Genomic DNA, 25,688 nt, shown 5'->3' with positions numbered 1-25,688 from the left:
CAAGCACATACAAAAAATAAAAATACATGGATTTACATGATTCAATCTTTGGCCTACATCTACGGATAAAGATGGGTAGAGATTTCACTATATGATAAGATAAAGTATGAATAAAATGCAGAGACTCAAATAACAAAAGACATGATTACAATATAGTCAAATCAAGTGATAAACCATATCACACTAAAATTCAAACCATACTCAAGAAATCTCCAACTTAACTTGAATTTCATCAAACGGTAATATAAAATAGTGAACTCCTCTCCATCTCCTTCAACAATGCTCTTAACGATCTAGCTTAATATCTCAAACTATGAATCAAATCCATGCAATGCTTGAACTTGAGAGTAGTAACTAGCTTAGCCATCATATCCGCTTATTTGCTATAATAATCTTTTTTAGTACAATAACCTATTGTGATACAATATTCTAAATAAAACGATATCTGATATCAATATACTTAGTCCTCTTTTGATACATCTAATTTTTAGTTATATATATGATACTTTAGCTATCATAATAAATAATAGTCACATCCTACTGTAAGTCAAGTTTACTAATCAAATCTCGCAATCAAATACCTCCTTCACCATCTCTATCGCTGCCATATATTTTGTTCTATAGTATATAAAGCAATAATAGACTATAAGCTATTATTGCCTCCTTCACTACCTCCATAAAACTTTGAACTTCCCTTTTCCATCTCTAGAATCTTCGTCCTTAAGACGGCATCTTCATCTTCCATACTTTATTCTCCTATATCGATCTTCCATACTTCAGAATCAACACCGCATCTTATCTCCATTCACAGCTTAGATCTCTTTTATTTGCTTTCGCAGAAGACTGACTTAGGTATCAAAAGATCTATTATCAAAAAATTCTTTAGGGTGAGAATTTTTTATTTTTGATGATTTTGCAGGATTGGCTTGAAGGACCGATCGAGAGCTCGACATCAACGCTCCACTCCGAAGATTTCGACCATCATCCTATGATCTCCACTCCCTTCCAACTTTAGCTTAGCAGTCTAAGCTAATTTGACTCGTCGATGACAACAATATTAAACAGCCAAACATCCTCCTGCCTATTCATTAAATATTTCTAACTTATTTAATAAACGGATCAGATCCGCATTTAAAATTTTGTATCTCAACCATCCGGCCCATGTATCATCCAAAACACGATTGCCACGCCCATCGTTACCCGGTTTCGAGGTTACCACCCTATTTGTTACCAGGTTTCGGTCACGGTTTTCTTTTTCAATGACATTACTTGCCGGTAAATCGTTGAATTAAAACAAATCTTCCGTCACATTAGCTGAATAAGATGACAAATGTAGATTAAGAAGTAGCTATTAATATTTATTAAATTGGATCGTTATAACGCGGCCGTTCAGCGTGGGCGCCGAATGCAAGAATCGTAGTTAAACTATATTTTCTTTCATTATTTTATTATTATTTCCCTCCCCGCAATGCGGGGCTCTTTTTCTCGTCTTCCCTGAGCTCCATCGCGCCCGACTCTCTTCCTCTTTTTCTCCGCCGGGATCCTCTCGTACCTGCTGATCTCCGCCCCCCCGCCAATCTTCGCGCATCTCCTCAGCCCTCTCCGTATATCTCCACCCCTCTCCGCTGCCCTCCACCACTCTCCCCCGATCTCGACCCCTCTCCCCCGATCCGCCTCTCTCCTCCGATCCGCTCCGATCTCCACCTTCAAAGGTCACTCCACCGATTGGCCTACGATCTGCGCCATCAAAGGTCACTCCGCGGATCGGCCTCTGTTCTCCGCCATCGCAGCCTTAATCGACAGCCGGTGCTTCCCCTTTTCCGTGATCCACGATCTGATCAGCCACTCCCACTGTTCAATCGGCCAGCACCATCCTTTTGACCGGCCTTTACGGTGCTCCAATCAATCCACTTCGTCTATCAGATCTCAGGTTTGGCCTTCTTGCAATCCTAAGATTGGATTTCCATGCTCTTAGCCCTGATATAGGCCCCTTTCTTCTAGTTCATGTTTTAAAGCGTAGAAACTTAGATATATGATGGGGATTTAGTTGTTTTTCCTATTATCCTGTGAGAACTGTTTTGCTTAGTCCTGGATAATGCTTTGGTATGTGATGCCCATGCTAAGTTTTGATTATCTTTACTTATTATGCCTTCATGAGACAAAAGACAGTGACATCTCAGGAATAAAAAAAAAAAGGAAAGTGAAAAATATATTAAAGAAGTGTTTTGCAGGGAAAGAAATGTAAGTTAACACACACAAACACAATTTAATTATATATATTTTTTGATCACTTGATGCATGAGTCAAGGTTTCCAAATCATATGATTTTTTGTAAGTAGTTTAGAAGTAATAGATCACATTTAATGGCTCAGATTGTCAATGTGAGACCTCCATTATCCAATGTAGACCTAATCTGATCCAAGCAGACATCCATTTGAGTGTAGCCAAGTCCGACTTGATGCAATTTTTTGAAATGTATAAGTTAGGAGTTTCCAAATCACATGATTTTGGGTATGTAAGTAATTTAGAGGTAGTAGATTATATTTAATAGCTCAGATCATTGATGCGGGACCCTCGTTGTCCAAATGTGTATGCATGTATGGAGAAGGAGATACACAAGAACAAATGTGGTATCGGTCCATTAAATGGTTTGATGGTTTCATACATATCCTTAGACCATTGTGCTATAGCGTTTTAAGTGCATGTTATATGCCGTGTAGTGCTATATTGTTTTACGTGGACTATATACTGTTGATGGACAGAGCTCTTAGAATCCTATACTTTTGATACAGAGGTCTTGCATTCCTATACTTTTGGTAGGAGCATAGCCTCAATTGTATTACAAAGCTGCAGATTGGTCTTGGTGATGCCATAATATGATTTACCTATGTTTGAATCTTTAGACTGTCTGGCAGCTATAGAGCTAACAATATAATTATATGTCTAGCGAGAAATTCTTGGTTTGGGTCTAAGTCAAGTCGTTTCGTGTATGCCTAACCATAGGTATCTATCCTCTGTTATTATTATTTACAGACTTGATCAGTTTTAATAGTACTTTTACTTTAGGAATTCTTGGATATTTGTTTCCATGAGTTGAAGCTTTTCTCAAGTCCTCTGGCTTCCTCATGTTTTTTTGTTGCAAATACTCATGCTATGTTATTGATGTTGCTTGCAGCATGGTTTTATAGGTTTCACTGGGCATCATTAGTGTTAACCTTGCTAAGGTCAGCTTCACTATGTGCCTGGCATTTCTAGAGTCATGTCTACGTCTAATACTGCATCATCCTTGAGTTTGAAGCTTCCCTAGATGCATCATCTCCAAGGCACCCAACCCTTGTTTTAAGCGACCAGAATCAGAAATATATAAAGTTCTCTGTTGTTTATTAAGTTTGGCATCCAATAATTATCATTGGGTCCATGTGTCCTTAATCCATCTTTGGTTCTTTCACCTATCATAGATGAAACAATGGAATCAATAATCAGAGTAGATGGAGGGTATCCACAAAACTTCGATTTTTTTTAGAATAGTAGGTAGTTAGTCAAGTTCTCTGGTAGGATACTGCTGTTAATTTTTATGGAGAATCAAATTTTGAGTTGGACTGAGCATCAGGAAATTGTCCATAAACACGATTTATTTTTTGTTGTCTTGCATATCTAAATACTTTATTTTTACATTAGGTTGTGGAAGCTGAAGATTGGACTCTTGGTGGCTTACTGTTGACTGAGTTGACCAAGTAAAGATCTTCAATTCTGATGGTGAGACAATTTTTCTACTCCATAGTACACTATTGAATATATTAATTTTTCTAGTTAATGCTTTCATGGGGCTTAGGAATCTGGATCGCTAATAGACTTTTGTTGTGAACTTGTGTCATACTTGCTGATGATTTTAAGTATGTCACTCATCAAAATTTTGGACAATTAATTGTCAGCTATTACAGGTAAAGTTAAGTGAACGGTCATTAAAGGTTTGGAGTCGCTGTGATTGTCTTTTGAACTGATATCAATGGCTTTCTATGCAGCCTCCATAAAATGTATTTTCTTTTAGAAAATTCTTGGTCGTGTTTTATTAGGAAAGTGGATTATTATGGTCCCATGAGTTGTTTCAATCAAGTCTAATATGTAGGAGGAGCAAAGAAGGTTCCGGATCAGTTTATGCAAATAATTTTCAAACCTCTTTTTTCTTATACCTCCCAATTTTTGCCTCATGATTGTTGAAGGTTTTCTTCTTTTGTCCCCCTATAGATTTTTATCCTTTTGCCAATTAGCTTCTAGTAATAGTTTTTTTTCTCAAATCTGGAATGTAAATCAGTTTATAACAATTCATAGACTCAATTTTTCAAGGTGGAACTTACATCATTGTTATTAGAGCACAAAAAATCTGTTGTACAAGACTTAAATTGTTGTCCTAATTCAATGTTTTTGGGATCCAAGGAGTCTCTTTTCTGACTCCAGGGGCTCTTTATTGGGTAATTTCTGTTTCGAAGGGCTTATCTTTAAATCCTAAAAGAGTTTTAGCAACAAGCCCAAACCAGATGCAGTAATGTGAAGTTTTGAGATTTTGATTGTTTGATGTATCATAAAGATACAGATGCCATAGTAATTGTACATTGAGGTTTCAAGTTTAGAACTATGGTGAAGAAAAAATTAGGCGTCGCAAAAAAAAGCTACCATCTTGGTAAAATTGTAGCATAAAATGATTTTATGCTTATCAAATTGCACTTTTGTTACTCAGATGTGAAAAGTTTTTAAATTCTTAGATAGCAGGAATTATATATTACAGGACGTAAGCAATTCAGTTTTACAGTCCCTTGGCTAAATTATCTCTGTGTATTTGGAAAACTAGATCTCAAAAATTTCTCTTACAATATATGCTTCAAGTCCCAAGGAATGTTCTTTGATTATTAGATATGTGCTTGTGAATTATTGTAGCACGAGTAACTGCACATCAATTATCTTTGTAATAGATTATGCAATGCATAGATATTTATTTCAGAGTTTTGAGAATTTTGACATCCAATTTATATGAACTACATCACATGTTTCTTTTGAGGCAACAATGCTTGATCATGTGGCCCACAGTGATCAAATGTTTCTTTCGTTCAACTTGTATGGATGGTATTCTGTTGACATGTCCAGCTGTTTCTGTCTACAGGCACCCTTTTTGAGATGCCATACATGTGCTGATTTAGGGGCCACTAGAAAGTGGAGTGAATGTAGTCTGTGTGTGTGTGTGTGTGTGTGTGATCCTGTTTAACTCTAAAAATCATTTCAATTCATAATTGAGATTCATCAAGGTCTGAATTACACTGCCCTCTCTTATCTTCATTAATAATGAGCTCCAAGTGTGATCCTGTTTAACTCTAAAAATCATTTCAATTTATAATTGAGATTCATCAAGGTCTGAATTACACTGCAGTCTCTTATCTTCATTAATAATGACCTCCAAGTCTAGGGGGAAGATTTGTTTGACAAGGGGACATTAATAAGTAATTGTCCATCACAATTCCCCCCTCTCTTCAAGATGCATTTGCCCCTCTCTTCAAGATGACACTGTTTCATGTCCAGAACCCTCAGAAATCATACATGTTTAAGTTTATAGTCCATCATTGCCGTTTTTTATGGTATACTAGCTAATGCACCTCAGAACCCTATCAGATACATATGCTGTTTATGTCACAAGGCTCGGGAAAGATATATATATATATATATATATATATAATGGAGATTGAATTCCTTGTTTAGTGATTTCTGGAAAACCACGAAGATCAGTAACTTCAGAACCTTCTATATTCCAGTAGATGTCAGCTTCTGCCAGTAGGGTTCTTTTTTCCCCTCTTTTTTTTTTTTTTTTTTTTTGTGTGTGTGTGTGTAGCTTTTTAATCAATAAAGGGCATCTTAAATATATCCAGGTAGGTGTAACTGTTTATATGTTTACATTGCCTTTTAGGCCCTAGTCCCAACTTTAATTTGCTGACTCCATATATACATAAGCAGCCTATAAACATCTAAAGAAGAGAAATTCCTTCTCAACTACCCTCTCATGCTACACAGAAGAATGAAATCAAACAGCAATCTCGGATCCTGTACTCATTGCCTTGTGTTGAGTCTTTCTAGAAGAGCTTTGCAAGCACAATAGATTACCTTAGGAATTGCATCTGGCAATCAGAGAACAGAAAACCTTCCCATCACAAGTATCTTAATCTAATCAATTGTCAGGCTGATGAATAGTGCTTGAACATCTAAATCTGATCATCATGCTTATCACCTCCAAAGTTTCTCCCTCTTTCTCTTTCCCTCCTAAAACTTATAGAGGTAGAAATTGTATTGAGGCAAAAGAGAATGTGCTGACATTCTACAGTAACATACTTGCCAATACAGGCATTGGACCATATAGGATCTATTTGCCGTTGATGAAAAATTTCAAATGATCTTTACAAATCATCTATTTTTTGTACATGACTCATCTTCTATATAGGCATAACCATAGAATTTGATACTTATATATACTTGACATTAGTAGCATTTCAATGTTTCTCCAATTCTAGTAGTGTTTATTTTGACAAAACTTTAATCTTTTATAGTTAACTTGATGTGCTGAAGATTTCTGCTACCATGATGATGGGTGTTAAAAATTAGTTACTTAATTTTCTTGTTTTATTTAAATTATTGAGGGTGCATTAAAGTTGCTCCATTCTGACCTAGAGGTTGTAAGTTTGGAACATGGAAACAATCTCTCTGTATGTGGGGGTAAGGCCATGTGCATTTGACGCTCCCTAGATACCGCAATGGTGGGAGCCTTGTGCATTAGGCCGTCCTTTTGTATTTTGAATCACAAAACAATTTCTTGGGTCGCCATGTTACTTCTTATGAAAATAGTTCATTTCATTTTACCTCCTTGTAATTTTGCACACTTAGAGCTCGTTGGAGAATCTTGGAAGTCCTAGAAGAAATAGATACATATTTCTTAATGAGACAAAAAAGGGCCCATTCTAGTCTGTTTTGTTTTTCGAGCCCTTTTTTATTTTAAATCATAAACTAATTTCTTGGTCTGCCATGTTACTTCTTATGAAAGCAGTTCATTTCATTTTACTCCCTGTAATTCTGCACACTTACATATATAATTCTTAATGGGACAAAAGAGGGGTTATTTCTAGTCTGTTTGGTGATTGACTATGTCAACCTTAATGTTGTCTCGGGGTTATTATATCCCATCGAGTCTATGGATCCATAGTGGCTCTCAGAGATTATTCTATGGTCATACAAGAGCAGGGAAAGATTAATGGAGTATAGCATCATGTGTAAATTAACTTAAACATAAGGTTACAGGATAAATTTTCTGCATGCATATATAGACATATAAAATATTGATCTAGAAATTTTTTGCTTCCTTTTCGTAGATTATACACAATATTAATAATAACCAACTATATATGCATCTTTTTAAATTGATGTACATAAGGTTTCCTGAAAAATTTCACGAACAGTTTATGCTTGCTCATGGCAAATTCAAATGTGCTTTCCTATAGGAATTGATCTCTCTCTGGAAAAAAATTGAAATTGTTCTTGTTTAAGATAATTCAAATTGATTCATCTAATTTTCTCTGCTGAGCCTTCATATTTAGTTCATGGGAATTCATGGGATCAGAATATTGTGCAAAAAAGCCAACTTGGCGAGACAAAAAATGTACCTTGTGTGCATTTTTTGGCTCTGATCGGGCACTTGTTTCCTCTATCCTGATTCTCCATCATTTGTATCTCTTCTTCTTCCTATTTTTCTTACAGCTTCCCTTCACTACTTTCTGCTGCCTAGCCACATCTTGACGAATGCCACCATTGGTTGCCAGAAGGCTGCCGTCACCACCACCACCAAAGAGCCTCTATAAAATTTATTTCATTTGTAATTAGTGATTATTTTCTTATATAAAGGAAGATATATCTCAATTTAATGGCTATAATGCTTACTTTTATGTAATTACTGTAGTCACTAGATTAAGAACTAACAGATTAAATTAAGTGTTTCACTAAAATGGTTGCTTTGATTTCTGTTATTGACACTTTGTGTCACAACCCCTCCCTTGTCCTAATCTCTTCTCTTTCCTCTCCATTTCCTCTTGTAGATGATGGGGCTAAACCTTATTATCTGAGTTCCTTGCATTGATCTCCTAGAGCCTAGAACCTTTGAAATAGGGTTCTTGATTTCCCCCCTCGACCTCATCTCCTTCTTCGGCAACGATGGTGATGTGATTAGGTCATAGGGTTATCCTTGACATTTTTGATCGAGGGCTTCATCTGTGGGAAGGGCCAGCACTCTTCAAATTTGTGGCTGAGGTGTTGATTTGGACCATCATAACGTGACAACAGTCCTCTCTTTAACCTCCTCTTCACCCATGCCACCATGAACGTTGAAAATCGTCTTCTTCTCCAAGAAGCCTTATCAGAGTTAGGAATCCACAACTTACAAGTTTACAACATTCATGTCCTTGTAGTGGGCTATGAGGAGTGCTGTGCTTCAAAAGTTCAAAAGTATAGAAAGCCCACCTTTTCTCATTGTTAGGCCTAATATACATTGTTTATCCTTTCCTTATCAACTAAGGCTTTTGGGGTCAATCGATTAGTTAACATGGTATGAGAGCTCAGGTTTGCTGTTGGTCTCAAGTTTGAATCCATCTAGTTCAGTTATACTTCAATTATTTGTAGTGTTGTTTATTCTGATTCTGATATTTCTTGATTCAGTTATCTATGTGCATGGTCTTCGCCACACGTGAGGTGGGGTGTAAGCCCGACACAATGCTTACCCTTTTCCTAGTAGCTCAAGTTTCTGGGGTCCATTTGTTAGTTAACACTCTTACCGACTCATCATTTGCAAGTGCACTTTTCCCTCTCCACGAGCCTATCACGATCTGTTGAGTTGAGCTTGAACTAACTTGAAAAGAAATCAGTTGGGCTTAAGCCAAAGGTTTCTTAGCTCACTATTAGGAGCTGAGTGCAATCAAGTAATGTAGGATTTCAAGCTGAATTTGATCTAGCTCTAGCCAGCTCATGTTTGGCTTGTTCACCTTCCTACTTGTATGTGATTGCTAGAGATGGAATGGAATTGGTTGATAATCGAAGGCACAGCTTTGATGTCTTCAATGCATGCTGATTCTTATTAGGATTGACATTCTTCATTTAGAGAGATCTTTGTGCATTGGAGGGGGGGGGGAGGGGAAGAACGGCTTATTAATCTTGTATTAGACCTAGCGAATCATCTGGCCATCTATAAGATTGGAGATGACCCAAAAAGACACCTCATTTGTATCATTGTAATTTTGACCAGTCCATGTCAAATTCTTATTACCATTCCAAATGTCAAATTCTTATCATCATTGTAATTATTTGGTGGAAAGATTGGTCAAAATGGGACACTATACTTTCAAAATGATATTGTACAAGGTGATGGCTAAGTTACAAAGTCCAACCTATAACTAAGAAAAATACATACACACACACAAACACACACACACACACGTGTGTGTGTGTGTTTGTGCACGCACGCGCGTGCGCGACCAAGGTTCTTTGTGCTGGTATCGGGATTTGTAATGGTTGGTTGGTCAGCAGCGTGGTTCAGCACACACCTATGTTGGGCTCGAACCAATACGGCAAAAGGCGGGGGAGAAGGAGAACTAGAGAGAGGAAAAGAGAGAGAGAGGGATGGACGGAGAGGGAGAAGGGAGAGGGAAGAAGAAAGGGAGATAGATGAAGTTGACGGAGGCCGGCGGAGTGCGGCTCAACATGACGTGAGGGCAAAGGAGAGGAAGAATGGGAGAGAGGAAAAGAGAGAGAGGGAAAGGGATGTGGAGGGAGATGGAGAGGGAGAGAGGGATACTATAGTGCCATTGAGGCCGCTGAGGCCCTCGAAGGTTCAGAGGATGGGCTCCACCCTCCGATCGAAACAAGGGCTTCAATTCCTTTTCTTTTTTTATGTTATTGACTCTCAGTGAAGTCAGCAACTCTCACTACTGACTTCATTGAGAGTTGGCAAAATAAAAAGGAATTCAGGGCCTTAGCCCTTATTTCGATCGGGGCCTCTCTAGTCCTCCGGGGGTCTTGGTGGCTTCAGTGGCCCTGTAGCAACCTCCAGACGCCCTCTTTTACTCTCCTTCTCCTCCCCCCCTCTTTTTTCATCTCATTCCTTCTCCCTCTCCCTCTTGTTCGGCAGTTGCTTGTTTTGAGTGCCAAAACCATTCCAGTCTGTCGCGAGCACAGCTCAAAGCACCTCAAATCGGGCGGTTGAAGATGGTTCCATATTCCTTATGTGTGATCCTTGAAAACAAATCAATGTAAGTGCTATTTAGCATCATTTTACATGATATCCTTTGGAAACTTGCCTCCTAGTCTTTCAAGCATCCATAATGTATTTGATGCATCAATGTTTAGAAAATTGTGCTTGATCAATCACATATTCCAAATTATGAATTGGTTCAAATTAAGAATGGCTTGACCTATCTTAAGCCTCAATTCATACTATACTGAAAAGAAAGTACATGGAAGAACTAATTCCTCTTGCCAAGATTTTATTAAATCATGATTTCTCAGAAGAAGCTAGTTGGGACCATTTAGCATCTTTGTGTGGAACTTTTGATGTTAGAATCAGACAAGCGGCATGTATGGGAGCCTTGCCTCCTTTCCATCATCCATGATGCATTCCATGTACATAAGTTCTTATGTAGGAGAACATACCACTTGACCCAATTTTTTCCAGCAAAAAAAAAAAAAAAACAACTTCTAATCTAATTTTTCATGATCAAGTAATATAATAGTTCCTCCATATTGTACAATAGTTGATCAACCTCTTCTGTATTGCTTCCACTAAACAAAAAAGGACAAGTTCCATAAGGAGGCAACCTTGTAGCAAGTGTTAGTAGGTGTTGATCATTGCAAAGACATTTTAGTTGATTAGGGTGAGAGGATTATGTTCCATTGATTAACTAGCAGGTTTGATAGGGGCAGCTACTTTCTCCCAATTTGTGATAGTTATTATAATTATTGATAGATATGGAGTAGTGTCAAACTTCAAGTGATGTAGCCTTTTAGTAAGTTGTGGGATTTTATGTCAGAGTGCATCATTTGAAAGGTCAGATAGAATGTAATTTGAGAATGTTTTAGTTCTACAATACCAGACATTTTGACCCATAGGATTGGGTAGTGGATTGTGGGGTTAGGAAGCTGTTTTTTTTCTTTTTTCGTTGTTATGTTTGTGACTTACAACTTTCTTATTTCAAGACCCGCTTACATTTCATCATAGGCAGGTCTCTTATGAGAGCTATTGGCTTAAAAAACTGGTCAAGGTTCGCCGAATCAATACCGGAGGGGGTACTGGCTGGCGATCAGTTTGGCACAATACGGGTCCATGCCCTATCATTCCGAGGCATACCGGCACAAGAAGAATTGGAGAGTGAGGGGCAGATGGAGGAGAGAGAGGAAAAGAAAGAGGAGGAGAGAAAGGGAGTGGGAGGGAAAGAGAGAGACTATGAGATCAAGGCAACCAGGGTAATCTGATTCTGTGGTCCACAGCACGGGAGGAGGACGGTGCCGTCAGCGAGAAAACAAAATCCTAAGTGAGTGAATCTAGGGTTTTCTCTTTGCTCTCTATTGAGAGAGAGACAAGGATGGGAGAGGAAGGACTTACTAGCGAACGAGAGGGAATGAGCAAGCAGTGTTGGTGCTATCAACACCCTCAAATGGCTCGGCTGGTTGGAGGGGAGCAAGCACTCCCTTGAACCATCACAAGATTGAGAGTCCTATTGCACCAAAAAAAAAAAAAAAAAACACACGCACGAAACAATCGACCTGCTGACTCAAAACTATAAAGGGGGCTGAACCATCTCGAATGTATTAGCCGAACCATCCTAGCAACCAACTGGTCCAGTTTGGTATGCCCCGAACTGGCCAGTTTGGCACGGTTCGACAATCATTGTTTAAAGAGTACTTAAGATTGTCCCTTTGCATGGTTGATATGCATCATCTGGTTGCAGCATTATCTTACTGCCTAAGTTGACTTGCCTGGTTGTCTGCATTCTCTTGTTTGAGCTCTTTTTAATGAGATTGCTTTGTAGAATAGACTACGAAGTTTCAATTCACATTTCCTCTACGTATCTACAAATTGAAATTATGAAACTTCGGTTTTCCTAACATCTATGTTTAGTATAATACACTGTCTGGTAAGTGTTGTTTCATGATTGCTTGTCCATAATTTCTCCACCCTTAATATTTTAGGTTTCTTTTAGAATTTTGATTTATTCATTTGCATTCATGTATTCTCACTTTTTGATTAACATCTATTTACCATGTGTGGTGTGGTGGTTTTCTGACATAGAGGCTTTGGTGTTGATATGGAAGCTGGACTTGGGAGGTTTATAGGATAAGCAGAAAAGAAGCAAAGACAAATAACAAATATGGCACATTCCAGCAAGGCAGATCAGAAGGCAGCATTGGATGCTGGTGCATGGTTCTTCAATGTTGTGACTTCTGTTGGAATCATTATGGTGAACAAGGCCCTAATGGTTACATATGGCTTCAGTTTTGGTAAACCATAAGAGTTTCTAAGCAACTACTCGTATCTTTTGCATTATATTTGATCCATCATGTGAGGTAGTTAAATTACTTTACAATAAATAGTTATGCAGCATGCAAATGGGCAAGCAGATAAGCTCAAAACTAGTATGGTTCTTGTCAGTTTTCTAGGTGCAATTCATATTGAATAGTATTTTGTTTTGATAAAACGTGTTTTTCATTAAAAGTATTTGAGATTTGTGTGTTAATCATTTTTCTAAAAATTTTGAAAATGAAACTTTTTAGTATGAATGTTGATTTTTGAAATGAATGGTTGACATGATATAATTCCGGGAATTGTCAAATATTTTGATTTGCATGCCTTTTTTTTTTTATTTGAATAGCTGACATGATATAATTCCTGGAATTGTCAAATCTTTTGATTAACATGCAATTTTTGACCAGTGCATTCTTATGTAGAAGTTGGACTAGTAAGTGTCTGCATATTCTTTTCTTTTCTCTTTTTGATTGGATATCTATATATTTATAGTTATGATGTGGTGGTCCACGAAGCAGTTTTCCATTTGTCAATTTTTCTTTTGGGTGGAGTTAAATCTTTATTGATAATATGGAACATTATGGAATTAGCAGTAGGAAATATCCATATGAACTATTGGGTTGTGTTTGGGAAGATGCTGTTACATTTATTCATCGACTTGTGAATTATCCATCAACAACTTTAGACGGACCTGAATCAACCTGAACCTTTGGACATGTGGATCAGGTCGACACTCGATATTCTTTTAGGCAGTGGGTTTCCCTTGGCACTAATGTTGTATGGTTTCCTGCTTGGATCAACCCAACCTAGCTGGGATTATAAATAGGTCTAGAGTGGTTTAGTTTGTAGGATGGCTTCCATTATAACAAAGTTCCATGCTTGCATGTGGGACAATTTTATTGTTTAGAGACTTTCTAGTGTCAGTAATCTTTATGTTGTGCTTATTATGTCATCTTCTCGAATTATATCATCTTCATTTAGTGCCACCAGCCCAAATTTCTATTATTATAATGTCCATTAATCAATGTTGTTTTTCAGTGGACACATGCGGGCTATGCGGTTGGTCCCTTCATACCTGAAAGATTTTGGTATTCGTTTCTTTTCCTCGAGCAGTGATAAAACTATCATTTGAGGATTTGCAGAAGATTAATTAATATTTAAAACATAATGTAGTTATGTTGTTGGAAGGATAATTTTTTCTTCCATGGCAAACAGTAGGTTGGGGATGTTATCTTGCATAATTTGCATGAAGGCTGCATCTAACGGCCCATCTGGGCATTCTTTGCCTTGTATGCACCAGACCATATAGCAGGACTAACAACTTGTTCAATGCATTCAATGGCTGAAATTGCTGAAATTACATTAGGAGGGGTAAAGATAACACAACTTTCTGAAATGGAAGCTATGCCAGCCTGGTTCTCTGGGCACTATGGTAGGGTATGGATCAATCATTTTGAGAATGGACTGTCAAGGATTCAGAAAAACTGTTATGTTACTCTATATCCTCAGTTTTTAAGAGATAGCATGCATATATTTGTCATTAATTTCACACAAGTGACAGATGGGGCTTGTGACCTTGTTATTTTTGTTATCCTCTGATGAAATGGTAATAGGATCATTTACACTCCTGCAATAATTTTTCCTGTTTGATCCTTGATTGGTAGTTGATGGGTCTGACATCCTGTACCGGTTCGTAACATGTGCTTCCTTTACCTTGATGTTATGGTTAAGTTTTCACCTATTGGTCATCGCTTCCATTTTGGCTCTTGGATTTGTTCAATGATCACTGATATTGCTGATTAGAATTGATTTCCTGGCAGAGTACAAAACTTTTCAGATATTTTTCAGATAAGTTGCACATTTATTTGTATTTCACTAAACAATTCAATTTGGATTTCTGCTTATCAGAACAAGGGATTTTATTGTCCTGACTTTTCTGGAAGATGTTTGTCTTTGTAGCTAGCTCTAATGTCATATACTATTATTATGTTCTGCAGCTACAACATTAACTGGACTGCATTTTGCCACCACGACTATCATGACCATCATACTTAGGTGGCTGGGATATATTCAGACCTCCCATTTACCATTACCTGACCTTATAAAATTTGTTCTCTTTGCAAACTTATCAATTGTTGGGATGAATGTGAGCTTGATGTGGAACTCTGTGGGGTTTTATCAGGTAAGTTACTGGCCACATTATTGTTCACTGGTTTGGAAATTACAAAATTGTAAATTGACTTAATTGTTGTATGATTTTCAGATTGCAAAGTTGTGTATGATCCCAGTATCATGTCTTTTAGAAGTTCTATTTGATAAGATCCGTTACTCCAGAGACACAAAGCTTAGCATAGTAGTGGTTCTCATAGGTGTTGCAGTTTGTACTGTTACTGATGTGAGCGTAAATACAAGAGGTCTGATAGCTGCCATGATAGCAGTCTGGAGCACTGCATTGCAACAATATGTAAGTGCTTATGCATATCAAATGATGCGCTCATATTTCTGTTAATATCTGTGGAGCTATGTGACCTTTTGAATGGATTATTCTTTTTTAAATTGTCTTATCTTTGAATTGTCTTTGATACTAGAATTGGCAAGCACAACAATTAGAATTCAGCATAGATGTTGCCTATATATGTTGTGCCCACAAGTTTGTCTGTATGTGTGTAGCCTCTGTACATGCTTGATTAGGGGGACTAGGATGCTTTTCATTCAAGTTGACATATGCAGTTTTCTTGCATTCTGTGCTTTAATCTTGAATTATTTGTCTGCAACTATGGTATCTTTTAGTGGATACGAATGTCTGACAGTTCTGCTATCTTTTAAATTTTTATTTTATATGGACAGTGCAAGAATTTAAGTTCGATTAAGATCCTCTTAAAGTTATCCATCCTGTTTTATGCATAGCTGCCAATGACAATGATAACTGCATATTTATCCTTGCCGTTGTTGAGAATCACTAGTTTCCTTTTATTCTTACAAACTCTAAACAATCATTTGCTCAATGGAAATGTATGTTGCAAACAGGACTATCTCATATTCAAGTATCTCTGAACATGTCCCAATTGTGTTGGCTGGTAAAACTATGCTTTTCTAGATGGTTTTGCTTTAAGAGTGTATTAGGTCCTGTTTTCCTTTTGATTCAGCAGTGATGCATAACAATTAGGGCCTGTTTGGATGGTTAGGCCCAAAATCCCATGGGATTTGTGGCCCAACCACCAACAGTGTTGGGATATAAACTGGCTTGGTCTATGTTTTCAACTAGCCAGGGCCACATTTTGAATGGACTAGCCCGAATCTCATAGGGAAAAAATATCACCTCAATAGGTCATTTTTTTCTTCCCATGGATTCAGGCTAGCCCACTCAAAAGATGACCCTGGATGGTTAAAAACATGGGCCTAGCCAGTTTATAATCCAATCCTTTTAATGATTGGGCTGCAAATCCCATAGGATTTTGGGCCCTACCATTCAAACAGGCCCTTAATCTTTTTTGAGCTCAAAGTCAGTGTAAAAAGCAGCACCGTGCCAGGTCTTAGAAGATGTAACCTTATTGTTCTGTTGATTTTATTGCTGTAGTATGTTCATTTTCTTCAACGGAAGTATCACTTGGATCGTTCAACCTCTTGGGCCATACTGCTCCAGCCCAGGCAGCAGCACTGCTGATACTAGGGCCTTTCCTGGATTATTGGTTGACGAGAAAAAGAGTGGATGCATTTGACTATAACGTTTCTGCAGTGGTAAGTACTAAATGAATTTTTTTCAAATTTTGATTGGCATTTTAGGTACTCCTGGTATTCGTTGTTCTCTAATCTGCATATGCTTGCTTTCGTGTTAATTTGTATATCTGTCACTGACATTGCTGCATTTATTGCATCATGCTGTATCCCCTTGTACGCATATTCTGATATATTGCCGAAGTCATTCACTATTTGCCATTTCTCTGTAGTTCTTCATCATAATGTCATGCACCATTGCGGTAGGAACCAATCTTAGCCAATTCATCTGCATCGGAAGATTCACAGCTGTGTCTTTCCAAGTCCTTGGTCACATGAAGACCATCCTTGTCTTAGTTCTGGGTTTCATCTTCTTTGGAAAAGAGGGCCTTAATCTTCATGTAGTTCTTGGTATGATCCTAGCAGTGGTAGGTATGATCTGGTATGGAAGTGCATCATCAAAGCCAGGGGGAAAGGAGCGCAGAAGTTATTCCATGCCAACTGACAAATCCCAGAAGCATGGCCTAGTGTTGTCAGATTCAGGAGAGCTTGATGAGAAGGTGTGAAGTGGAGATCGTTTTAATTCTCTTTCTCATTAGCCCACATATTGAGCATTGAACTGACAAAGCATTGATAGGGCACAGATTGCCCAGTAATCTTTATAAAGGTCAGAAACATTTTTCTTTTATTTTTTTTAATCATAATATTTTTTGGGATTCCTTCAGGAAATGCCACCTGAGGCAGTTTAGATTTTCCTATATAGGTTCTCTTTGCTCACATCTATAGTAATTTATTTACTTCAACATCATTCCATTTTACCAACAAAATTGAAAGACGTAATTCTCGTTCAGCAAAAGCTTCTTGTGCTTGTCATATTTATTGTGACTGGATGGGCTCAACAAATTTGACAGCGTATAGAATTGTTTGATTATGATCATTGTAACCTTCCAGTCATCATTGTTGTCAACTAGTGCAATATTATTGTGATAAATGGTGTATTGATTATTCTGTTGATCTAATATTTGATCAAAATCCATTGACTAAAATGAAAAAATGGAAGAGGAATTAGAAACACAGAAGAAACCTCCTTTCAGTGAGCATAACCTCTACCGACCAAACCATTGCAGCCTCATGCCAATTTGACAATTCTGAGCTTTCTACGTTGGAACAGATATCATAATTTTCCACCCACGAAGCTCATCTCACTTGAAGCAGCTGATTTAGTGGGCTTATGCTGGAGTAGTTAGAAGGAAGGTGATGTAGGAGTCTGAAGTAACGAGCCAAATTTATGTTTGTAGTGGTTCTGGATTAAGGACTCTAGATTCTAATGATAGTAGCTGCCTGATGGATTTTGGTTCTACAGATCGCAGTTGTAGACTTGGTTTTAAGTAGAGTGCGTTTCAATACTGACGGTGACACTGAAAGATTTACACGTGGAACTGAATCTTTTGGTGGCCAGATTCCACTATGCATTGTCTTCTAGTGCTCTTAAATAATCTGCTCTTATATCTTAAACTGGCTCAAGTTCATATGTATTGTTTTCAGAATGTTCGTTGATATATCTCGAGACATGAGCTAGTAGTCAGATAAAAGTTTTGTATAGACTTTTAAAATCTATTTTCAAATCTGGTATATATATTTTTTAAATTTAATTTAGAGGAGAAAGGAGTAAAACCACCTGTAATACCGGTTTTGAAATGGCTAAATACTATGATCAATGCATAAAACATTAACATTTTTTTTTATTATTTCAACAACTATTTTCTTTTGACAGAGAAGAAAAGATCGAGATATGTGCTGCATAATATTTTGAAATTTTGGTTTTTTTTGAATATTGATTGTTATGTCTCGATGTCCTGATTATTTTAAGCTGCTTTTAGCCTCTATTCCTATTGAGATAAATAAATATCTGGGGGGAACTCTACGACCTATGGAGATTATCAAGGCATTTAAATGTAATAGACTTGGCTGGAATCACCCCAGAAACAAATTTGCATTCGTCCGTATGCTTAGATGCAACCAAATTATTGATTTTCCTGATGATACCTTGTTCGCAGCTTGGCTCATTTAAATTCAAAGTGCAGGGCTACATCTGAAAGGCTTATATCTTATCTTGGAATATAATGTTCCGTTGGTTGAGTATTTTCTTGACATTTACGTACTGTAGATTGCTTCTAAGGTAGTGTTTGGATGCAGTGTATTCGGGGGATGCCCTTCCGATTCTCCCACTAATCTGCCAAACACTCTTGGGTTTCTGGGGAATGCGTTTATCCTGTGTTGATGGATAACTCGTGGCCTTGTGGTAAAAACAAATGCTGCCCTAGAGCGGTATTGGGTTATATCGTCGAATTGGGTGGGACCATATGATGCCCAGTTACCATGTTACTTGTGTCCAGCGGCTTTCTTCATATTTACCTTGTCCTTGCTGCCTTCTTTTCTCTCCTTTGGGTTCTCATCTCTCTTTTATCACCCATTTCCTTCGAACTACGGGTGCAAATGAGCCATATAACTCATGCTTGACTTGGGTCCAAGCTCACTATAACTCAATTATGATGAGTTTTATAACTCAAATAGCAAAATATTCAACTCAACTAAATTATTTATTTATCATATATATTATTATTTTAATATTTAAAAATATAATATTATGTTATATTTTTTAATTATATTTTTAAATTATTATTTAGATTCAAATTTGTGCTTGAATGCAAGTTTGAGCATGATTCCACTGATTTTTGAGTGGAGTCAATCTTGAATATTATTTTTTTTAATCAAATCAAGTTTAAGTTTCGAGCTTAAATATTTTCGACCGAATCCAGTCCGAGCTGTTTGATTTGGTTCTGCTGGATTGCACCCCTATTCTCAATCTTCTGGACGGCACCTTTACTCTCGATCTCCATGCTTTCCCACATCATCAATGTGGGGCTTTTGGTTTTTCTCCCAGCACCTTCTTTGTCAGCTTTGGCCTCGGAAGTCTCTTCACAGGTGCCCTTTTTCCTAGCTAGGAGTAGCAACAGGAGGCATCCTTCACTTCGGCTTCCTCATGTGCTACTGCAACACCTCCCTTGTCGGTGTCTTTATCTCTTTCCCGTTCTCCGGTACGAAATGAAGTGCTTCCTCTTCCCTGTTTTGGAGGTAATTTAATCTATAACCTTGTTGGTCATATTGCGGAGTTTCAGCTCTATTTTGAGTTATTAGATTTCAGGGTCCTCAGAAATCTACGGATAAAAATGGAACAACGAATTCCTCCTTCCTCTTGTCTCAGTAAAAAAGAAACAAAAGAAATTCCTCCCTTCTCCACCTCAAACCCGGATGATTGTAATGAAAGTTATAGTCAGGTACATGTTTTATGGAGTAGACTCAATTTACTGCAGTCTCTTTTCGGAAGCCTCCGTGTATATACTGGTCGAGCACCACGTGAGATATGGCCTTCATGAAGAAGACTTCCATCAGGATTGAATCTTGAATTAGAGCTAATTGGCATGAGTCAAAACTATGTCATGTTTCCATCCGAACAAAGATTGGTATGCTTCAACACATAGGAATCTATCAACTCCTACCATAATTAAAAACTTAAAAATAAATAAATAAATATTTAAATATTTAAAAGAAAAATAATGCAACTACCAATTCCTACTATAAGTATAACAGCACAGCAGAAAGTATTACATCTCAAGAACAAACAACCATTACCAACCAAACAAAAAGAAATCTTAGCAATACTAGCATAACAAGCAATGACCATCAAGAAAAATCTCTATTCTCCTGCAAGTATGTTCATAGTTATTGTTGACTTATCAAAAAAGAAAAAATGCATCCATCCTCTATTTTACCATTGCAACTGGCACAGAGTTAGCCGATGCTTATTCTTCAGATATTGTCATTGCTTTTTCTTCCACAAAAAAAGTTCAAATACCTCCACATGGTCACATCGAAAAATAGAACTAATCTTAAGATAAAAGGTCAAGAAACTCAACACTATTACTCCTGAACAACTTGAAGACTACGGGATAGTTTTTAGCAGTTGTCCCAAACCTCCTGGAGCAATTGTGCATAGATGTCTATGTCCAGACTTGGGCAAACGGTTGGCAGCAATTTTAGGAAGTTTCTAGTAGTTGGGGGATTTGTCCACTACCTATTCATGGCCATGCTTGCTGGCCTTTGAAAGCCAGCAATGTAAGTATCTCTCAACGGGACTTAGAGATTATGGTGTTGGTCTCATAAGCCTTTGTATCTTGATTGCTTGGGAATTGAAATGATAGAATTGATGACTCTCTTTGTATTTCTCATATATTCGGCTTTACGTTGCTTGGTGTTGCAATCCTTCAGGTGTGGATTGCGAGAAGGCTGACTGAGCAGGGCATCCAGTGCTGCACAAGACTGAAAACCTTATGAAAAATTATGGTGCAAGATTCAACCTTGTGAGTTGTAACATCAAGCATTACATAGTGGAGTGACAGGCTGACCTTGGTCCCTGTCATCCAATCTCCTTAATCTGTCTTATTACAATAATACGGCATATTGTTAATATGATAAACTAATACTTTACTCAATATTTTAAATATTATATTTTCATTATTAATTCAAAATTAAAGCCCCCATACCTTTATTAACTCATGCATTTCAGCCACTCCACTCTCCACTTTGTTGCCCAAACCATGTTGTTGTTGTTCTAAAGCTCATATACACTATGAAAAGGAAAGCAATTGGTTCCTGTGATAATGTAAAATTCGTAAGAAAACTTCATAGTATACCTTAAAAGATAGCATCAAAAGGTGCCTCATCTAATTAATTAAATACATCAGATAGTATGGTTTCGCCTCATAACCTTGAGTCTTCCATGGTGGCCCTTACGCCCTCGCAAGCTTGCAAGGGATCGTCCGGAAAATTGGCCCTTATATCATTACATGATGGATATTATGATCACAAATTTCTTTCATTCCCTATAGTGCATCATTTGATTAATTTCATTAACATGATCTACATAATAAGTAACCTAAACCACAACATGTCTTATTTTGGTTACCTGGGGATTCATAGCATGCCTCCTTCCATTATTATCCAAAGAGGTTCTTCATCTATATGAAGCTTGCATCACAACTTGTTTGCAAGATCCATAATAACAAAATACTATATATATATATATAAAAATATATATAATATAATATATATATATAATATAATATATATATATATATATCAAAAATAATGATTGTTATACCTCTCCACTCTCTCGACCGTGGTACGTGCATCTCCTACTCCTCTCTTACCTTGCGATGCTCCTTAGTCCACTAAACTATATAAGGGGATATGTATGACAAACTATGGTGAAGTCCCAAACATGTATATATATTATAATCAAGATTTTGGGACATGCAAGAAAGTTTATTGAAGATAATTGCTCATACATCCAAGAGATACAGTGAAATATATACAAATTTTATGGCTAGAGAGGCCGTTCTATTATTATGAGCCAATTATCATCGTGTGGGGGGATATTCAGATATCTTCGTGCATCTTGGGAGTGGTAACATGGCAAAAAGTGGTTGGCCAAGTAAAAGACTGTATGACAGGTTCATGTCAGGCTCTGATTGGTCGCATGTTCCACCTTGACCAGGTTGAATCCAAAATGTATCAGCAATTAATCTTGATCGAGATGAATTAATCACCAATATTTTAAATTGTTACATAAATTTGGAAGTCTATTGTGAGTTGCCGTTAATGTTGTCTGGCCATGCATCTCTGCCAAGGCTTTCTTATGTACATAGGGGACATTTTGGGTCGTCCGACAGATTCTCCCCTGCATGATGCAGTTGAGGCGCGCAAGTTTGACCACCCGGAGGGCAAATTTGCTTTTTTATTTCTTTGGAGCTTGGAAGTCCTCAATTGAGTGTTTGAGCGACACGCCTGCTGGAGCTGAAAATAATACTTTTCAACGTTGGGTACAGTTTGAATATTTACATGAATTACAGTTGCACGCCATCTTCTTTTTTTTATTATTATTATTAGAGTTGCACGCCGTTATCAAAGTTCCAAGTTTGCGGCCGTGGGCAAACGTTGTGGAATTTGAAGAAGTCAAACAGTTTATCACGATCGACAAAGAGGACCTTAGAGAGGTCTAACGAGCTGATATTCTGAGCTTTCGTAACACCTATATAAGTATCATATGGACCCCTTGCATGGCTCAACATGTCCATTCCATCATGGAACTCTTGTACAACTACCTCCTTCTCACCTTCCTCCTCCTGCTCCTCCTCATGATCATAAACCCTAAATACGGTTCCAAAACCCAAAACAAAGTCTACAGACAGCCCCCAGGACCATGCAAGCTTCCTATCATTGGAAGCATGCACCACCTTGTTGGAAAACTCACACACCATGCACTTCGAGACCTCGCAAAAACCTACGGGCCTCTCATGCACCTAAAGCTCGGCGAGGTCTCCACCGTTGTTGTCACCTCCAGGGAGGCAGCAAGAGAGATGCTGAAGATCCACGACATCAACTTTGCATCGAGGCCAGACATTTTGGCCAGCAAAATCGCCGTTTACGGTGGCCTCGACATGCTCTTTGCACCCTATGGAGACTACTGGAGACGACTGCGGAAACTCTGCGTCATGGAGGTATTGAGCGCCAAGCGGGTCCAATCATTCCAATTTGTCAGGGAGGAGGAGGTCTCTGATCTTATCGACACCATTCAGTCCACGAGTCCTTCGCCTGTTAACCTCAGCGAAATGCTTCACACCCTCACAAACAACATCACGGCAAGGGTCGCATTCGGAAGCAGGTGCCGAGATGCAGCAGCGTACTTGGAAGCGATGAAGGAAGGCACACTGCTAGCTGGTGGCTTCAATCTTGCTGATCTATTCCCTTCATTAGGGTTCATTAGTGTGGTGACTGGAATAAAGAATAAGCTTGAGAGGTGCCATCAGAAGATTGACGGGATCCTTGAAGGCATCATTGAAGAACGTAAGGAGGTTCGGGCAGCTTTAAAGTTGAAGGATGGCAATGGTGAAACAATGGAGGAGAATATACTTGATGTTCTTCTAAACTTCCAGGGACGAGATGATGAACTTGGGTTCTCTCTCACAGCAACCAACATCAAAGCATTCATCTTTGTAAGTAGTATTCCATTAAATTACTGATGGTTATAATTAGATCATTTAGGATCACCCACGCATAGCTTATTGGGTGTACATGCAGAAAGAATTATAGGAAATAATATGAAAGAAAAAGAACCTTCCAATGGAAAGCTTGCAGGATTTTCATTCATGAATGATAAAGTGGCATGAGAGATTTTCAAAGGCTTATCTTACCAAAGATTCTAGTTCACCTATTTATAGATATTACAAAAATGACTCTTAGATTACCCGTCATGAATTTTATAATTTATTATAACTCTTTGCCCTCCCACATGCAGTTGTATAACTCTTAAACTTATTAATATTAATTATAAACTTAATTATAAATTAACTTCTTATAACGTTGCTAAAGAAAAAAAAAAAAAAATTTTTTTTTTTTTTTTCTTTCCAGGACGTGTTTGCAGCAGGGAGTGGGACGGCGGCGTCATCTATGACATGGACGATGTCAGAGCTAATGAGGAACCCAAGGGTGATGAAGAAAGCACAAACGGAGGTAAGGGAAGCACTTGGTGGGAAAAGTAAGTTCACCGAAAAGGACGTGGGTCAATTAAGCTATCTAAAGCTGGTGATCAAAGAGTCCTTAAGGTTGCACCCCCCTGCTCCGCTCTTGGTCCCCAGGGAGTGCACCAAGACGTGTGAGATCAATAGCTACGTCATACCCGTAAAGACCAGGGTGATCTTTAATGCATGGGCCATGGGGAGGGACTCGCAGTATTGGGATGATCCTGAGGAGTTCAAGCCAGAGAGGTTCGAGGGGAGCTCCATTGATTTCAAGGGGAATTGCTATGAATACATGCCCTTCGGAGCTGGGAGAAGGATGTGCCCGGGGATTAATTTTGGACTGGCCAGCATGGAGCTAGCGTTGGCACAGCTCTTGTGCTGCTTTGATTGGAGCCTGCCGCATGGGGCGAGTGAGTTGGACATGACCGAGTCCGCTGGGTTGGGTGCACGCAGGAGATATGACCTATGCTTGTGTGCCACTCCTTATGTTCCCTTGCTTGCGAACTAGACCAAAAAAAGCTTGTGATGAGCTTATGTTTCCTTCTATCTCAAAGGAAAGACTCAGTTCACATGAATAAGGATTAGCTTTGTAATAATTATTTGATTTTTTTATCGTTAGGTATTAGAATGTAATTGTAATATGCATTGTAAGATATGGAGGGATCCTATCACATGTGACAGGTACTATATATGCTGAAGGACAAAAGCGGTTTTCTTATTTTTTTTCTTCTTTCTTTTTTTTTTTTTTTTCCAAGCAAATGATGATGAAAGCCACGGCCATCTCACATGAAATGAAATGGCACAGGTAATATAGGGAAGAGTCTGAGAGACAGGCCCTAAAAAACAGGAAAGATAAAAGAAAGAAATAAGGGCTTGCCTTAAAACAGAGAGATCAAAGGTACACCAAGAAATTTTACCAAAAGAAAAAAAAAAGGGTACACCATGCAAGAACCAACCATTGAAACAGGTAATCCCAACTCTTCCTCTCAATGGGATGGCATAGGATCAAACCCTACGAATCTCTCACTCGGGATGACTTTCATCATCTCTGAAGTATGGCCCCTGGTCTTTTCTAGTTTCTGCATGCATAATTAATTGGCAAAATTTTTGGAATGGAACCAAAAAAAAAAAAAAAATTTATAGTTCTTTTTTTTCACAGTGCTTGTTTAACCATCACAATTCAAATCGCAATTTGGGAGGATTTGTTATAATTATCGCCTATTAATAACTAATTGGTGATGATTCTTGGAGTCCCATTTGGACCTGAGAGGAGAGAAAGGATGGGCGGCTCTTCCTTCTACATGATGCCGTATGCCTTTCATTATCGCACGCGAAGTTGGTCCAAGTTAAGCCCCCATCCGGTCTTTCTTGACCCAATCCAATCAAAAGCTATATTTAGCCTCTTTTTTAGCCCAATCAGAGCTCCAATAATTTTCTAATAAATCTTGACCTTTCTCAACCCGATAGAGATTATTTACTTGGAAAGGAAAATAATCATCACAAGATTCTTATCCTGTTTAACCTGGAGACAGATGGTATGTGCTTAAATATATTACCAGAATGATCAACTTAGCTTCTTAAATTACCAATGACTGACACTAAAGTCCACTGTTGTCGCACATAAGTAATGTGGTTCGGTATGACAATATGGAACCTATTTGTACTTTTTTCCCATCTCCTTGGCACGAGGATGGGAAGAAGTGCAGGCCACTAAACATATCTAGATAAATACATGTGGATGC

The 25,688-nt window shown here is 38.0% G+C and overlaps 2 protein-coding genes across 2 annotated transcripts; both read left to right on the top strand.

Moving 5' to 3' along the window:
• Window positions 1-1,447: 1,447 nt before the first annotated feature.
• Window positions 1,448-17,162, top strand: LOC105053438 (UDP-rhamnose/UDP-galactose transporter 6). Its single transcript, XM_029267094.2, is given in 8 exon segments — window positions 1,448-1,930; window positions 3,679-3,756; window positions 12,361-12,567; window positions 14,590-14,774; window positions 14,856-15,056; window positions 16,170-16,194; window positions 16,197-16,330; window positions 16,540-17,162. Coding segments are annotated over 6 exon segments (1,008 nt in total). The 5' UTR covers window positions 1,448-1,930; window positions 3,679-3,756; window positions 12,361-12,437; the 3' UTR covers window positions 16,873-17,162.
• Window positions 17,163-22,493: 5,331 nt separating this feature from the next.
• LOC140852062 (premnaspirodiene oxygenase-like) lies at window positions 22,494-24,650 on the top strand. Its single transcript, XM_073244782.1, has 2 exons — window positions 22,494-23,421; window positions 23,837-24,650. Exons 1-2 carry the CDS (start codon window positions 22,510-22,512, stop codon window positions 24,452-24,454), a joined length of 1,530 nt encoding a protein of 509 aa, XP_073100883.1. The 5' UTR covers window positions 22,494-22,509; the 3' UTR covers window positions 24,455-24,650.
• The last annotated feature ends 1,038 nt before the right edge of the window (window positions 24,651-25,688 follow it).

The sequence above is a fragment of the Elaeis guineensis genome, chromosome 10 (genome assembly GCF_000442705.2).
Source record: "Elaeis guineensis isolate ETL-2024a chromosome 10, EG11, whole genome shotgun sequence".
Classification (NCBI taxonomy): domain Eukaryota; kingdom Viridiplantae; phylum Streptophyta; class Magnoliopsida; order Arecales; family Arecaceae; genus Elaeis; species Elaeis guineensis.
This window is presented reverse-complemented; position numbering and strand designations above follow the sequence as displayed.